This window comes from Ostrea edulis, chromosome 7 (genome assembly GCF_947568905.1).
Source record: "Ostrea edulis chromosome 7, xbOstEdul1.1, whole genome shotgun sequence".
Lineage (NCBI taxonomy): Eukaryota > Metazoa > Mollusca > Bivalvia > Ostreida > Ostreidae > Ostrea > Ostrea edulis.
In genome coordinates, this window is record NC_079170.1 from 78,910,211 (window position 1) to 78,928,622 (window position 18,412).

An 18,412-nucleotide genomic window follows, 5' to 3' on the forward strand; every position below is an offset into this window, starting at 1 on the left:
TCCGATAGTCCGACGGTTCGGTAGTCCGACGGTCCGGTAGTCCCACGGTCCGATAGTCCGACACTCCGATAGTCCGACGGTACGGTAGTCCGACGGTCCGAGAGTCCGAAACTCCGATAATTTGTGGCCACATATATAAGAGATCGCTATGTAATAGGCAGCAGAAAACAGGATTAAGTGCCGTATGCCAGAGCGATTTTTTACGTCACAAGAGCAAAACATCGCACAGTGGGAAAACTTTGAACAGGTTCGACCTACATCGGGTACCTGTAAAGTGCGAAACGAAACGAAACAAAATCTACCGAAACGTAACCCACCGAAACGAAACGAAACAGATTGTATAACCGAACTCTATTAATTATAATAATTAAAAATGGTGTATAACCGAACTCTATTAATTATAATAATTAAAAATGGTATTTTAAGCCCCTGTTAAAGTTACCGCATATAAATAAAATTTGCCTCCCCATTGTGGTAAGCTTTCGGCTTGACAGATACAAAGTTTTAAAAGTTGGAAGAGGGTGAGTAAGCACAAAGTTCATATCCGAAGTTGATTGAATACCCTGTGCAATTAGTTTCGGATCCATAAATTGCAGAACAGAGGGTTACAGTTCGGCATAAATATACGTTTCAGTATTTTTTGCTCTAAAGTCAAATCTATGTATAATGTGGATATTGTGTGTTGGTATGTAGTATATCAAACGGTGGATTCTGAGTGTATCTTCCCGTTCTCTTTGCAATTTCTGCTTCCCTTGTTCATAAGCCTTTTGAGTTTACAAAATGCTGACCTCCTCCTGATATTATTGCATAAAAAATTATGTTTTCCGTCCCGTTTTCAATTCCCCGTCCTAGCAACAAAACAAATATATAGAGTTATATTTAGACTCACTACATATCAATAATAATTTTTAATAACACGCATATATATATTTTACCGAATTGCATTAATATAATATGGTATACTATCTAACCTTTTCCATTATTGAAAGTACTCGCACCTCAGCAGTTAGAGATAAAATAAAAGGTTAAGAGCTCTTCCTACTTTCAAATTTCTCAGACACCAGTTTCTTAAAACAATGTATCTATACCCAAAAGCGGATCCAACGCCAGCGACCCCACCCCTTGTTTAGTGTGTTTCGCCAGACCTTTGAGACTGTAACTCTCCGTTCTGAAATTTATTGATCTGAAACTAATTGCACATGTTATTTAATCAACTTCGGATTTGTACATTTTGCTTACTCACCACCTCCCCCCACCCTTTCCAGCTTTTAAAACTGTGTATCAGTCAAGCTGCAAGCCTATATCAAAGGGGGAGCGAATTTTATTTATATGTGGTAATTTTCACAGGGGCCTAAGATACCATTTCTAATAAAAGAGTTCGGTTATACAATTTGTTTCCTTTCATTTCGGTGGGTTTTCGTTTCGGTAGATTTCGTTTCGTTTCGCACTTTACAGGTACCCACCTACATCTACATGTATATATTTCGGCATCGTCGGAAGCCCACAGTTGATTACGCTTCGTTCCTTTCTCCATCACCCGTGGGTTCATTCATTCCTACTCGCTGTGTGTGTGTGTATATGTATGTATGTCTGTCTGTCTGTTTGTATGTATGCTGAATCTAAGGAACATTTTCATCGCGTCTTTATAGAGAGCTATGTAGATACATGTAGTTATACATATATAAAGATATCTATAGGCTTGTAGGGAGGGCTGAGAGTGGATACTCGTCAGGGACGTAGCAACAGAGAGGGGGGGGGGCTGATCCCTTCCCCACTTTTTAAAAAAATTTCCTTTCTTCTTTTTTACATGTTAAAACTCTTTTTAGTTCGGCTGCCCCCCCCCCCCCCCCTCCCACTAATTCGTCCGAAGAAATTGCTAATTTGTCCGAACGATTTTCTATTTCGTGCGAACAAATAGCTAATTCGTCCGAACGAATAATATATTTATATATGGCCTTTCTACGCCGCCGTAAGTTCACACTTGAATGATTTTGGTCAGAAATTGATTGTCTGATTTATAATCAGGCCGTGTCGATTTTGGCGGTTTCTGGTAATTTCCTTAAAATAATGCTTGACATGAATACATTTTAACTCTATTAATTAACATTTTTGGTGATGGTCAACATGTCGGACTATCGGACCGTCGGAATACTGGGCTTGATCCATCCTGCGTTTTTTTTGGGCCTCTTGGTTTATCCCATTGTTGGGGAATGCTTGTTGATTAGGGTTCTGCTGGAAGATCGTTATAACCACACATCTACCAAGATTCGATCATCATTACCAATGCTAAAATATGTGCACATTTTCCACCAGAACTTAATGAAGAAAACAAAATCGTATTTTTCCAGACAGTGATAAAATGCAAGTATTTTTTAATATTTTAAGAGAATGTACTTAGTAAGATCATTTATCAAAATCATTTGCCCCTTGTGTTTGTCTCTGTTGGTTCACACGACAAGTATTTCGAGGCAACATCACCGAGAGCATGCAATCAGCTGGTGTCAATATCTTACTCGCCATGTTTGTCGGAGAATCAGCAGTTATCTCCCCTCTCACGATGAGCGTGGTTTCACGTTACATTATGATGATATCAACACATGAATTGATGCGCCCTGCAATTCATTTGAAGAGAGCAATGATTCATTTTATACATGGATTAATTCAATTATTGAACGCAAAAATTGAATTATTGCTCGCTTCATTTGAATTGTAACGCGTATCAATACAAGTAATGTTCGCAATAATTGAATCGTTGCTTTTTTCAATTCAATTAATGATATCATTTATTCAATTGATGCACGCATTTAACGGAATAGTTGCTTTCCTTCAAAGAATTATGCGCGTGTTGATTTATCATGCAAAAACGTTGCAAATAATAAAAATATCTTCATTTGAATGAAAGAGATCATCAAATCATTTATACCGAGCTCGAAATTAAATTTTGCGAGGAAGAATTCCAACGCATTGATGAATGCATCAATTATTGCTCTCATGAAATGAATTGCGCGGAATAACTGAATTGATGCGCACGTCAAGTCCATTTATGAGAGAAATAATTTACTTGATACGAGCATCAATTCATTTATTGAACGCAATAATTAAATTGATATTTTCACATAATCAACGGTATCTTCATTTATTTGAATGTATGTTAATGTGGCGCTCCATGCGTGAATGTTCCTTACTCAAATGCCTGGCATTAGAAGTGAAAATCAGAGGCATTATGGATATGAACTTGAAAATGGAGGTCTCGTGTCGCGACAGTCGTTGGCATGACAAACTCTCATTGCTATGAGCTCGAGCATCATTCATAGGTCAAAATGTGTGGCAATTCACCCACAAACTGGTCATGTCTCTACGTGAGTGCAAAATTCCAAAACAATACTCAAACATACGATCAAATCCTTCATGCCAATATGAAAGGTCAGTGCTTTTAAATGAATAACAAAGCATATTGAAATAGAATAAGTTTAGTACGGACAAACATCGTATGTAAACACCTGATATTACAGTAGCAAAATTGCGTAAAGTAAGACAGGGACTCACAATGAAATAAAGTGATTGAGCATTGAGACACATATACATGTCTATAACATTTCCTGGTTGATAATAAACCGAAACAAGATGTCTACCATGTCAACAAGGAAACAATTATATCATATATAGATAATAATGTGTACAAACATAAGTAAAAGATAATAAATTATATTCTTGAAAGTCTACCAAATTCAGTACATGATACTGCCGAAATTACTAAATGTTCTATGTTCTCTTAAAATGATGGAACACGCTGCCGACAGCTTCCCAGTATGGAACACAGCAGCAATTCATGCAGTTGGCAAACATCCTCTGGCACAGACCGCAGTTAATCTCGCAGATCTTCAGACATGGGCTGATGAACCAGATGTGGGTGAATGCGATGATGGCAAACTCACATCCCCATTCAGCGGCAATCCAGCACCCGAGGTAGAAAGTCAGCAGCTTGTAGAGAATGCCCTTCCACAAGTTGAAGCAGGTGTGGGACAGTTTGTAGGCACAGTCTATGCTGTGGGTCCCGTCTGGTTCTCCGATCACATCGTTAAAATGGAGAGTCTAAGAAAATGGTATAGAGACATGTATCATCCAACGGAATAAACGGGGACATTTATATTGGGCTATTCGAAGCAAGGACTATGTGAAGTGTTAAAAGAAACTGTCGGAAGAAAATCAGACAAAAGCTGATCGGAATTTGGATCCGTAAATTTTGAAATGGAACATTTTGTTCGTGAATGTGTTTAGTTTGATAATCTCTGAAAAATGAATATATAAACCAATGTTATAAACTCAACATATGACATGGTCGCAATTCGTAAGAATTCGCGCTATTCAGCGATTCGTTACGCGGGAGAATCGCCACTGTTCTTACCGGATATGGCAAAGAAGCAAAATTCAAAATGAGACAAATCACATACTAATTAGAATACAAATCTAGAGAGAGTACCGTCTTTTCTATGGACAGTTTCTTATAACTTCAATGACTAATTTCGTCATAATATGATAGCAGAAGTTAGTTAATCAAGACCAAACTATGTCAATGCAATTTTTTTTTTTTGGTGGATTCCAAGATTTTGAATTTACTGAAGAATTCGATTACCCCAAGATGAGCGTTTAATCCATTGGGATCCCTGTTCTCCAAATCAACTTCCTCTGCTCCCGACATTTTGGAATGGTGACTGCTTGAGACGGTCTTGAGACTGCTTTTAGATGTGTGGTTACTGCTTGACGTTGACATGGGTTGTGTGTATTTGTTTGAGGTGGATACAGAGATTAAAACGACTTAATGTTGGATTAACCAATTAGTATGGACATTTATAAAGATTTCAGTTAGAATGCTCGTGTTTGAATGGATGAAATCGGATTTATAAAGGATAATCTCCAATGAAATATTTTGTAACTATGTTAACACATTTTCAATAGAAATATATATCTGCCTGCGTCTATTATCGGTATAATTTGGTAACCGGAAGCGTGTCTTTTATGTGCTGTTTAAAAAAAGAAATCGAAAATCTTGAAACAATGGATTTTCACTTGCCTTTGTCTTTAACTTTGCAACACTTTAATAAGAGACAAAGCTATATGTAATGGGTGTCCAGTCTGATCCAGTTAAGAAGATAGAGATGAGAACAAAACACTACTGGATTTAAATGATAGGGTCAAGGTCACACTTCTTTCGATAGGAAATGCTAATCTGTTAGACATCCAGTTTAAAATACCTGTATTCTATAGCCTCTTTAATGATCCATCAGTATTCTACTGCAGGCTGTTTAATTTAGACACTGCACATTAATCAGACATACTTCTAGGATAACTAGGTTGCTTGGTTTTCTATTGTTTAATCTTTCACTCATATAGAGACGTCACCATTGTATTTATATTCAAAATATAAACTAGATGTAACTATCAAAATATATGGTTGACCCATTCGCTACTTTAAACGGAACAACCGATGCACCCTTTGACCTTCAGGACGCTCCATATTTGGTAATGATTGCACAGACAAGTGGTACTCAACGACCGGATCGAACTAGTTTGCAACAAACATGCAATCATTGTCGCAGATGAAAGAAATGTCAATTTCAAAAGAAATATAAGAGAAAAGATTCAGTGAATGTAAATATTGCAACATACATCGATGTTTTCATTATGCTATCGCACGGAGAAATTAAAGTGTCAACTTTTATTAATAGGAATATGCTGGAATGTATATCTTTAAAATTGTGCCATCAAAATAAAAGGTAGATGTCTACAATGTTTTTACTAAGGTCTACGCCAGGTTGCGTAAGGAAAAGAGTACAAGTATAGTTCAAACGTGTATTATTCAGTGACCACGTGTTTCTTTGCTTTCAATATCCATACATTACATTTTACATCAAAAGAGGGTATTAATTTATACATCACGTGTCTTGTTTGTTATTGAATATATCCATGTGCATCACAGAAGCATGTGGGCTTTTATCCCGCTTCACTCTGATAACTGATATGACGGTTATAAAAGTGGTTTCTGGGTTGGATTTGTTTAATTGAAATAACAGTAGGCCCAATGGGCCACATCGCTCACGTTGGCCCTGCTGTTGTTTACTTGTTGTAATTTTTAAAACATTGTTTTTTTTCAATGTTTATTCCTATGAAAAATTTGGAACCCATATCATTGTCCCAATCTAGCCCCAAAGATTGATGACAAAACCGAACTTGAATTCACATAATATGGGTATGCCTCAATACCGATGAAAGGTAAATATAACGAACAATGATTAATCTTATAATTCCTGTAAACAATACAAAATAGAGAGTTGGGCAAACATGGACGCCTGGATATACCAAGGTGGGTCACGTGCCTTGTAGGAGTAAGCACCCCTGTCGACCGGTTACACCCGCTGTGAGCCCTATATCTTGATCACATAAACGGAATTATTTGTAGTCAACATTAGTTTGACAAGAGCGGCCTAACAATCGGCATAAGACAAGTCAGACAACATTTGACACAATGATAGGTTGTAGTGGCAAACAGGATTGTTATAACGACCGTAGAATTTGTGAAATGATGACTTTAAACAAGATTGTTGAAACCCCTGTAACATCAACTTGTTTGTCAGTAGCCTGTCTCGATTTAAAACGATATGACTAACATGGACTTGCGGTTCTGGAAATAAAAATTGTGTGGATGTGAAACGGACTAGTATGCAACACTCAAGAGTTTGATATATCCTCACAACTGACTAAGTTCAACAACCTGTAATTTTCTTTAAAAGATTAAATAAAATAAAAATTCTGGACACATGTACATCACCCATACAAATACCCTGTAACATAAGAAGGCCACTTGAAAACTGTGGGAGGAGTTAGGAGGACAAATGATGTACCCTCCGTATAATTTCAAATTAAGAGGCAAAACTCCTGCAGTGGAGGTTGCCATGGATTAGAATTTCAACATGACCCAGAGTGACCGCAAAGAAGTCGCATAGCCATTTACATCAATAATACCAAATTAAAGGAATAAACAGCCTAAACGTGAAACGGTAGTATTTAGTTAATCCCCTTGGTGAAAAGATTATGGGTGTGGATGAAAGAAAAAAGCCACAATGAAATGTTTTTCAACAAGCAAACTTAGACGGTTCCATCGTAATGTCATTACCCTAGTAAAGATTGTCAAATTATTTAAAGTTCAGAGATCAGTTCAGAGAAATTCCAATATAGACACGCAACGCCATTTTTAACTTCCTTTTTTGGTGTACTCAATCGTACTTATCAACGTGAATGAAAGCGAATATATTTATTTTCCTAGACTCTTATCGAGAATTAGCACAAATAATCATAATTACTAGCCTATTGTGCAGAAATCTGCGGGGATTCATCTCAAAAGTCAAGGAATGTCAAAAAAATTCCGGTAAACTAGCGAAACATGTCATTTAAGACGGAGGGCATATTAAGACGGGGCACATTAACTAAGTGACAAGAAATGAAATACACAGCATCAATGATGTTCATATGTTACAGTAAAAACATTTGACGTCACAGTACTACGGGCAGATGCTAATTCAGCGCGGATTGAAAAGATCTAAGCTTATCGCCGCGCACGGGCGGGGGCTTATTTTTTTTCCAGCGCGGACTCCTTTGTTACACTACATATACTTAATGATTCGTTATTGCGAAAGATGTACCTCTTATACCGTTATAACTAAATTGGACATGCATAATAATTACAACAAAACTGAAAATAAACGAACAATTCATACAAATATGCCGTGTTCTTGAAAAGTTAACAGTACAAACATGCTTTTTAAAATGAGTATGCGTGCCACATGCGTGGTTGAATTGAATTTTATAAAAGTCGATCTTGCGTATATATTTTGCGCCTCAAATGGAAGCTAAAAGTTGATTAAAATCAGGAACTGCAGTTTTCGCGGGCCTACAACTCGCTCATTGTTTTATGATCAGCTAGATGACTTATTAAAATTGATCTAATTATTATGTTATTATGTTCCCTTTGGTTTCACTCCCTTATATACATGTACCTCATGCTTTCGTTTGGAATACAATTTACCAAGTTTTAAACATTACAATTCATTAATACAATAAGAGTAAAACCAAGTGGATTGAAAATCAACATAGAAATTGAAATTTCAATTCACAGTTTTTAAGGGCGATAAACGTAAATCTTTTCAATCCGCGCTGAGTTGGCATTGGCACGTCAAATGTTTTAGTTTTTACTGTAACAGATGAACATCACGAATGCTTTATATTTCTTTTGTCACTTACTGTGTCCCCATCTTAGTAAAAGGCTATTTGGTCAGGGTGTCCATTGTTCACACAGAACATGTATATAATTTGAGCTCTAACTTGCTCTATATGAAATTTATATCGGGACATATTCAAATATACATCTGTTATATTTAACTGCATCCGTGATCTGCACATTCTTCCCCTACAATTATCCCGTGGGGATCCGGGTTAGAATAGGTCCTCAGTAACCCCTTGCTTCTCGTAAGAGACGAATAAATGGGGCGGTCCTTCGGATGAGAACGCAAAAACCGAGGTCCCGTGTCGCAGCAGGTGTGGCACGATATAGATTCCTCCCTGCTTAACGCCGTAAGCGCCGATCATATGCCTAAGTTTTGCAGCCCTTCACCGGCAACCAGGGATCATTTAAGCACGTGAATTCCGATATATTTGCTATAATATTCGTTTTTGTAGCAAACGATTTATACTTGTTTGTATTTTTATTGTTTTGTTATCTAAACTGATACACATATACACCAAGAGTCCATCAGAATTTATCTACAGGCATCGCCATCTAGCTCTCTTGTGTATGAAATCTTTTATCATAAGCAATGCTATTCTGAGTGAATGATCACAATGGAATTGGCCGCTCAGTCTCCCCCACTTTTAATCATGCAAAAACATAAGGGTAAAGCATTCAGATGTTGCACAAAATAAATTTTTGATTTTGTATCAACAATCATATGAAGTCGTATTGATCATAGGTTCATTATTTGAATGTATTTTTAAATCTTGAAAACTATGTATTTGTTGTCATTTATTGCAATGTCAAGCTACCGTAACCCATGGTAACGCACATTATGTTCTCTTGAAATGATGGAAAACGGTGCCCACAGCTTCCCAGTATGGAACACAGCAGCAATTCATGCAATCGGCAAACATCCTCTGGCACAGACCGCAGTTAATCTCGCAGATCTTCAGACATGGACTGATGAACCAGATGTGGAAGAACGCAATGATAGCAAACTCACACCCCCATTCAGCGGCAATCCAGCATCCGAGGTAGAAAGTCAGCAGCTTGTAGAGACATCCCTTCCACAAGTTGAAGCAGGTGTGGGACAGTTTGTAGGCACAGTCTATGCTGTGGGTCCCGTCTGGTTCTCCGATCACATCGTTGAAATGGAGAGTCTGTGTGTATAAAGATATGATTATCAAAACGGATTACACTATGGTAAATGGAAGTCTATTATTGCATGCTTTCAAATGATCATTTAATTAACGATATTACCTATTTATTTTTAAATGCCCTATGTTTTGCATTTGATATCTTTAGAATTTGTATATACAATTTGTATTGATAGTCATTTCGTTAGGAATGCGCGGTAGATGTGAACAATGCGCGTATGAATCTCGATGAATGTAGTACGTTTAGGACTTCCTACAGAAATGACAAGTGAATGTAAGTATAAAAAAAATGAATTTTACACATGAGGTTATGAATTTTGACCTTCACACCGCCGAACTGTTAACAGTTTCACGAAGAATGCCAGAGTGAAGCCTCGCACTAAAAAACCCGGAGTACTTTCAGAAATGAAATTTATTTCTTTAGAAGTCACTACTATGAAAACCGTTGCAAAACTATACGTTTCTCATACACATCAAATAATTACAATAGCTTTTTTTTGTTTTGCCTTGATCGTAATAGATTTCAAGACGTATTTGTTTTTATTATTACCAAAAATACTAGTTCACCTTTTGTAATACTACCGTAAAAGATACGTTATCATTTTAATGATTTTTTTTTTTCATTTTACAAAATCACTACAAATGAAATGGTTCCATACCCCAAGATGAGCGTTTAATCCATTAGGATCTCTGTTCTCCAAATCAACTTCTTCTGCTCCAGACATTATGAGGTGCTGCTTGGTGGATGTGACTTTTGATAGTGCTTGTATGTGTTTGAAGTGATTTCGTACATGTAGTTAGTATTTAATGTGTATTTGTTTAGGGTAGTAACAGCGATTGTGCTGGATTAACAGATTGCTATAAACGATGTAAAATGGCAGAGAGAAAAGATTTTGTTAAAGTACTTCATTGTACCAAACCAAATACATGTAATCGGATCAAATTTGACTAATCTGTCAAGAAGAAAATTTCGCAACTATTTTATTGAAGTATTTTCACCATAGAAATGTATCAAACAGTATTAAAGTCCGCCAGATTTGTTTGTGATGCGACAGGCGGTTACACACAATACGCAAGTTCCGAGTTACCCAAAAGTTATTTCCCTTTGTCGAACTCTTTCGCATTTTATGACGTATGGTGGGTAAACAATGTATACATTATATCGTAGACTGGCATTGCACATAACGATTACGTACGATTAATGTAATAAAAGCGTAACTTTTGTTTATATCAATCACTGATATGCATATTCTGGCCATATCAAGCATAATTTGTTTGAATAAGATCATCAAATTGACTATTGAATCATTATTCGTTTCCTCTTCTACATATCTTTTATCAAAGAAAGATGGCAATTAACAATATTTGTTTGAGCCAATTTGTTATCCAATACTCATCAACTCACTAAAGTTGCCTTTTCCCTGAGATAGGATGGTCTCTGAATATCATCTTTTAAGAAATAATACAACGATAGTAATTAGCAAATGTACCCACTGTCATCATATTTTACGGAAGAGTTGGACAAAGGGAAATAACTATTGGGGAACTCGGAACTTCCCTATTCCGTGCATATTTTATGCCAGTAAATAACAAAAACGAAAATATAATCAGCGGCAACAAGAGCAACCTAAAATTAGGTTGATGGGGGTATCTCTCATTTCTCAGAATATGTGCATGATAAATACCTATACCCGTACGATATCATGACTTCAGGTGAAAAGGAAAATCGCTTAAAGCCATATGAATGCGTCCAGTGTCCTTGACCATTGACCTGGAATCGAATAAGACCCCCCCCCCCTACATATGTAATTGGTTGATTATTGAGAGAGGGAAAGGAAATAAATGTATGAACTGTACGATAAACGGACGAATTTTAGGCGGGCGTGAATCTCCGAGGGAGTCCTTCTAGCTTGTTGTTACCGTCCCTGATACGCATGTCGTACCTGCACTACCTGTTCGTTTTCCGAAGTTTGATAAATTCAACGTAGTCATTTTTCTTGTGTCGGTTAATTAAAATATTGAGAATCAAACATGTTAAAGCTCAATTTTAATTTGTATGAATGATGACGTTAGCCATTGAAATTTGAGGCAGAATAATCTTTATCACAATCATAGTTACTGCGTAAAGTTTCTTGTACCCATTTGACTGTCATCGTCGGATACACGGGTACCTGTAAAGTACGAAACGAAACCCATCGAAACGAAATTAAATCTTCCGAAACGAAACGAAACAGATTGTATAACCGAACTCTTTTAATTATAATGATTAAAAATGGTATCTTAGACCCCTGTGAAAGTTACTACGTATAAATAAAATTCGCCTCCCCTTCGATGTAGGCTTTCAGCTTGACTGATACAAAGCTTTAAAAGATAGAGGGGGGGGGGGGGTGAGTAAGCACAAAATACATATCCGAAGTTGATTAAATACCATGTGCAATTAGTTTCGGATCCATAAATTTCAGAACGGAGGGTTACAGTCTCAAGAGGTCTGGGAAAACACACTAGACGAGGGGTGGGGTCGCGACGTTGGGTCCGCCTTAGGGCATAGATACATTGTTTGAAGAAGCTAATGTCTGAGAAAGTTGAAAGCAGGATGAGCTCTTAACCTCTTATTTTATCTCTAACTGCTGAGGTGCGAGTACTTTCAATAATGGAAAAAAATTAAATAGTATACCATTTTATATGAATGCAATTCGGTAAGATATATATACATGCATTATTGAAAATTATTATTGATATAGTGAGTCTAAAGATAACCCTAAACATTTGGGGTGTTGCTAAGTCGGGGAATTGAAAGCGGGACGGAAAACGGAATTTTTTATTGCAATAATATTAGGAGAAGGTCAGCATTTTGTAAAATCAAAAGACTTATGAACAAGGGAGGCAGAACTTACAAAGAGAACGGGAGGACATACTCAGAATCCACCGTTTGATATACTACATACAAATATACAATATCCACATGTATACATAGATTTGTCTTTAGATCAAAACTTACTGAAACATGTGTTTATGCCCAAAGGCGGATCGAACGCCGACGACCCCACCCCTCGTCTAGTGTGTTTCCCCAGACCTCCGAGACTGTAACCCTCCGTTCTGAAATTTATGAATCCGAAACTAATTCCACATGGTATGTAATCAATTGCAGATATGTACTTTGTGCTTATTCACCCCCTTTCCAACTTTTAAAACTTTGTATCAGTCAAGCCGATAGCCTACATCAAAGGGGAGGCGAATTTTATTTATATGTAGTAACTTTCACAGGGGCCTAAAATACCATTTTTAATCATTATAATTAAAAGAGTTCGGTTATACAATCTGTTTCATTTCGGTAGATTTATATATATATAGTTTCGTTTCGGTAGATTTCGTTTCGTATCGAACTTTACAGGTATCCTCGGATACCCACGGCTGATCTCGTCTTTGCTCATCATGGTGAGTGCAGGACTAGATCAGCCGTGGGTATCCGACGATGTGTAACTGTGAAACTTACAGTTTTGAAGATTTTGAAATATATACCTTATCTATAAAATATTGATATTTTAAGTCAATTAATTAAGGATGATAATAGATTATAGATACGATTTAAAGTATCAGTAAATTATTTGTGTACCCGTAATTTGAATAATTCAAGAATATATGCAATATTTGATTTTTGATATACATTTTGTGTTTGATGGTCAAGGAAACCAATATCTCTATATCGTTACAGCCGCTATCAACAACACGTGGCCTGATTGAAATCTTCGGAAACCATGGGGCGGGTGTGTATTATTTGCCGGCCTTTATTCTATGTTGCAAGCAATGTTGAGCTAATAATTAGATACAGCTCAGATCAATCTAATTTATTTTGCTTTTTGAGATGGTCTTCACTTTCTTGCATTGGCGGCCGAACGTTGACAAGGCTGTGTGTATTTGTTTGGGGTGGATACCGAGAATAAGCAGATTTATTGTGGAGTTACCCTACTGATGTATATAATATACAATAATAGGTTTTAGCAGAACGATTTGATGTTGATCTCTTTTTTGTATTGGAGAAATCGGATCAGGTTTGACTAATCCCTGAAACGTTAAACGTGTACGGTCATTTCATTTTATTTTGATCAGACCCCTTGTTAAGGATCGCCAACACAAGGCGAATTTTGTGAAATTCTTCTTGGGGTTTGACCAAACTGGGTGAAGTTTTGTTCAATCTGTAGTCTCTCGAATATAATTGCAGTGATATGTGTAAATGAAGAACCTTTTAATAGAAACAGAGATAACCCGAAACTAAAATGACATTGTTGGTTTGAGATTATGTACAGAACAGTCTCACACAGTAAACATTAGATTTATCGCTTATAAGGAATTAAACGTACAGAATAGCGCTTTATTTTGACAACATGAAATTAAAATTTCACTATTTTATTTTAAAATGTTTGCTTTAAATTTTTTTAATTCATTACTATATGTTTTTATTTCTTTTTGTTTCTATTTCTTCTATTTCCATTGAATATTTTTGTTTCAAGAGTATTAAAATCAATATTTTTAATTTTGTTTAAAATTTTATTCTAACATTTTCGTTTTAACGATTTGATTTTTCACATTTTTGTTTTATTAATTTTTGTTTCTTGTTGATAATTCTGATTTTATATCTTTGTTTTCACTGTTTTAATTTTGGATTTTTTTTGTTTTATTGATTTTAATATTTTTGTTTTTTGTTGATAATTATGGTTTTATATTTTCTTTTCACTGTTTTAATTTTGAATTTTTTTGTTTATTAATTTTAATATTTTTTGTTTTTTGTTTATAACTCTGAATTTATATCTTTGTTTTCATTGTTTTAATATTGGATTTTTTTTTTAGTTTCTGATGATAAGTTTTATTCTTGTTTCCTATTCCGATTTCTTATAAAAATATTTGTATAATGTTATTGTAATTGTGTGTGACTGTTTATGGCACCCATAAACAGTCACACACATGTAATTTGGCGCGCATACTTCAATCATGCATTGTGGGAACATGGAAGGCTGCTGAGCTGCAGGGTGGACCACTCCTTGGCAAAATGGGGATTGCTAACTGATATCTATATTTTGTGCTGAAACGAGCAAATATACACCGATTTCCATAAATATTGTTGGGATAAAGTACGATTTATCATATATTGACCATAATTTGCGACAAATACCCCAATATTTTATCATGTTTGAATTTTAGGTCATTTTATATAAAAATCGTTATGAATTTTTGTGTCAACCCCCTCCGCCCCAAACAATTTTAAATAAATATGACAAAGACTTATCTCTCTAATTATTTTTTAAAGATTTCAATGACTTTACATCTTGCACATGCGCCGAAGCTTTAACGAGCTGTTCACGTGACTGAGATAAACATGACAAATACTAGATATTCGTAACTTCATCTAAAGAATGAACATCTGCAGAGTGGCATGAATTTTGATGATACAACAACAGATGCATGACGTGTAAATTTTATTAAAATTGCAGAATTCGTTTGAGGAGGTGTGGCATGATAAAAAACCCTCCCTGCTCAAAAGCCATAAGCGACGAGCATAGGGCTAAATTTTGCAGCCCTTCACCGGCAATGGTGACGTCTCCATATGAGTGAAATATTCTCGAGAGGGACGTTAAACAATATTTAATCAATCTGATATCGTTTGTTTTTCAGCGGTGGTAAGCAATCTGTAGCGTCATAGTGTAATATATACAAAGATATACCAATCAGCCAGTATTTATATCAACATATGGACATCACGTGTAAGGATTTATAGGAAACGCCTACTAAGAAACATGACTCACAAGCAAGTTGTTCATCATATATCATAACTTGGGATATTATCGTTATGCTTGAATTGAAACAAATACGCGTACAACTGCCATTTCAAAAGACGAAATCAATAAAAATCATGCTCCAGTTTTCAGCACATTTGATATCCCAGTCAATGGGACTGATGAATATGAGATACGGCACCTATACTTGATTCTTAAACTACGCAAAAACCCATACAACGATACATTGCTGGATCAAGTAAATATAAAAAGTCCTTATGTTTGCTTCTCACGAAAATATTAACAGCTGTGGATAATAAAATCCAAACGTATTGTGCCACAACATACGTGTATGCCGCCATGCTCATATAAATCAAATGTGGATTCTACAGAAATTCTAAAGAACGTTTAGTAAATTATGACATCACACCTTTCTCAAATAAACTTGGATATCCGGGTTAGAATAGGTCCTCAGTACCCCTTGCTTGTCGTAAGAGGCGATTAAATGGGGCGGTCCTTCGGATGATACCGCAAAAACCGATATCCTGTGGCACAGCTGGTGTGGCACGATAAAGATCCCTCCCTGCTCTATGGCCATAAGCACCGAGCTTAGGCCTAAATTTTGCGGTCCTTCACCGGCAGTGGTGACGTCTCCATATGAATGAAATATTCTCGAGAGGGAAGTTAAACAATATTCAATCAATCATCAAAATATATGACTTTTCAACACTTTACATGTAGCAATATTCACGATAAATTCAAGACCAAACTTTGTGATATCATAGAAAATTGCTTCTTTTAACAAAAATGGAAAACGAAATATTCTTATATAGTTATGAGTCATTAAAAATACTTTCTTAAACGTCACTCTAATTCCACGTATGAGTACTTTGGGGTTGATGTTAAAGCGATGCTGGAGTTCTTCATTGACAATATTTCGGTAGTCGTTGGAGATCAGATCTTCCAACAGTCTTTTGGAATTCCTATGGGTACGAATTGTTGTTCTTTACTAGCTGATCTATAGTTATATTCTCACGAGGCAGAATTTAATAAAAAGAAACCTGCATTAGAAGAAAATATCTCCTGTTGCCCTGAATTCAATATTTAGATATATCGACGATATTTTATCTATTATTATTGATAAATTTAATCCCGTGGGAATCCGGGTTAGAACAGGTCCTCAGTACCCCTTGCTTGTCGTAAGAGGCGACTAAATGGGGCGGGCCTTCGGATGAGACCGCAAAAATCGAAGTCCCGTGTTACAGCAGGTGTGGCACGATAAAAAACCCTCCCTGCTCAATGACCATAAGCACCGAGCATAGGACTAAATTTTGCAGCCCTCAACGGCAGTGGTGACGTTTCCATATGAGTGAAATATTCTCGAGAGGGATGTAAACAATATACAATCAATCAATCATTTAAATAATTTTAAGACAACACAGTCCTCTGCTTCGTATTAAAATGCTTTATCAAACATAGATGCTAACGGCAAACTAACAACTCAACTTTATGATAAACTGGATGACTTCATCTTCTCCATTATCAACTTCCATACTAATGTAACACTATTCCATTATCACCTGCATATAGTGATTATGTCTCTCAACTGAATCAATACACAAGAGCGTGTTCTGCGTATGATCAGTTTTTAAGTAGCGTCTGACAAGGAAGTTGACGTTACAGTGGTTTCAACAGTCTTGTTTAAAGTCAACATTTTGGAAATTTTATGCTCGTAATTGGGATCGGGTTGCAATTGCCAATACAAACTCCTAGTGGATCAAATGCTATATGACATCTTTCATACTAATTCTTGAGCCTTTCGTTACACTCTGATTTTGATTGCTATTACTTGGTTTACCTGATTGGCATATAGGTATCACGAATGGAGTGACTGGTTGACAGGGCATGCTTATTCCACCTAGGCATCTGATCGCACATCTGGTATGTCCATGGGCCGTGTTTTACCAACTTCTTAATTTTGTATTATTTGTATGATTTATGGTGCATCAAAATTGGTACCGTATAAGATTTACATTGATTACTGTTCTATATCGTCACCTTTTCATACTCTACTTGATTATAATATTTAAAAAATACAGAGATAAAAACATACGAGGGATGTTCAATATGTACATGCAAGGTGAAGATAACGAACAGTGATCAATCTCATAACTCCTACAAGCAATACAAAATAGATAGTTGGGTAAACACGGACCCCTGGACACACCAGAAGTGGGATCAGGTGCCTAGGAGGAGTAAGCATCCCCTGTTGTACATGTAATGTGTATTGTACCACAGCACGATAACGCTTTGCACGATTTCGTGGATGATGATACTCTTGAATAGCTCTATTCCAACTTTCCAACGGTATAAACACGAGCTTTCAACTCTATAGGTTTAACGTAGTCATTTCAATAGATCCAGTCGTTGACCACTGTTGTAAAAATAGTTGGGAAACGGGTTGACAATACTGAAGAAATTAGAGCTTATATAAAGTTCGCACAATACTCGGTCATTCGGTAGTGCAGATTTTTACTGAAGGGGGGAGGGTAGATTATGGGTCTGATAAGGTATTTTATGAAACAGTTGGTAGGTGGAGAAAGAAAGAGTCCGTCAAGATGCAGCAAAATCTGGTCCACCTATGACTGTAACAGGCAAGGCAAATGTCTCAAAAGTCAGGGAAATAATTGAAAGTGATGGCAGATACACGATTCGTGATATTGCCAAAGCTGTTGGTATGTCACTATCTCGGGTGCATTTCATTCTGAAGAGTATGTTGAAAGTACAAAAACTTTCTACGAAATGGATACCGCATATATTGACAGGTGACCAAAAACGGGTAGGAGGACAAACCGCTAAGAAATGGCTCAAAATGTTTCCCAAATTCAATCGATTGATTGATGTTTTCCGCCACACTCAACAATTTTTCAGTTATATAGTGGCTACCAGTTTTTATTGATGGAAGAGAGACCCTGGAAAGAGACCACCGACCTTCCGAAAGTAAACTGGGAAACTTTCTCACTTACCGGCGTGATCGTGATTCAATCGAAGACAATTTGCAAACATTGGTACTGGTGACGAATCATAGGTTTACTATTTCAAACAAGTAAGAAAAAATGGAAACAAAATATGGTTAACTAAACACGGTAGAAGGCCCGTAGTTACCAAAAGAACTATTAACACAAGAGGGTTCTTTATTGCAT

At 36.4% G+C, this 18,412-nt stretch overlaps 2 protein-coding genes across 2 annotated transcripts; both read right to left on the minus strand.

The window, feature by feature from the left end:
- Positions 1-3,762: 3,762 nt before the first annotated feature.
- LOC125657252 (caveolin-1-like) lies at positions 3,763-4,699 on the minus strand. Its single transcript, XM_048887941.2, has 2 exons — positions 4,634-4,699; positions 3,763-4,092 (listed from the first exon to the last, which is right to left on the minus strand). Exons 1-2 carry the CDS (start codon positions 4,697-4,699, stop codon positions 3,763-3,765), a joined length of 396 nt encoding a protein of 131 aa, XP_048743898.2.
- Positions 4,700-9,114: 4,415 nt separating this feature from the next.
- On the minus strand, positions 9,115-10,166 carry LOC125653103 (caveolin-1-like). The gene is made up of 2 exons (XM_048882464.2): positions 10,101-10,166; positions 9,115-9,444 (listed from the first exon to the last, which is right to left on the minus strand). Exons 1-2 carry the CDS (start codon positions 10,164-10,166, stop codon positions 9,115-9,117), a joined length of 396 nt encoding a protein of 131 aa, XP_048738421.1.
- Positions 10,167-18,412: the final 8,246 nt, after the last annotated feature.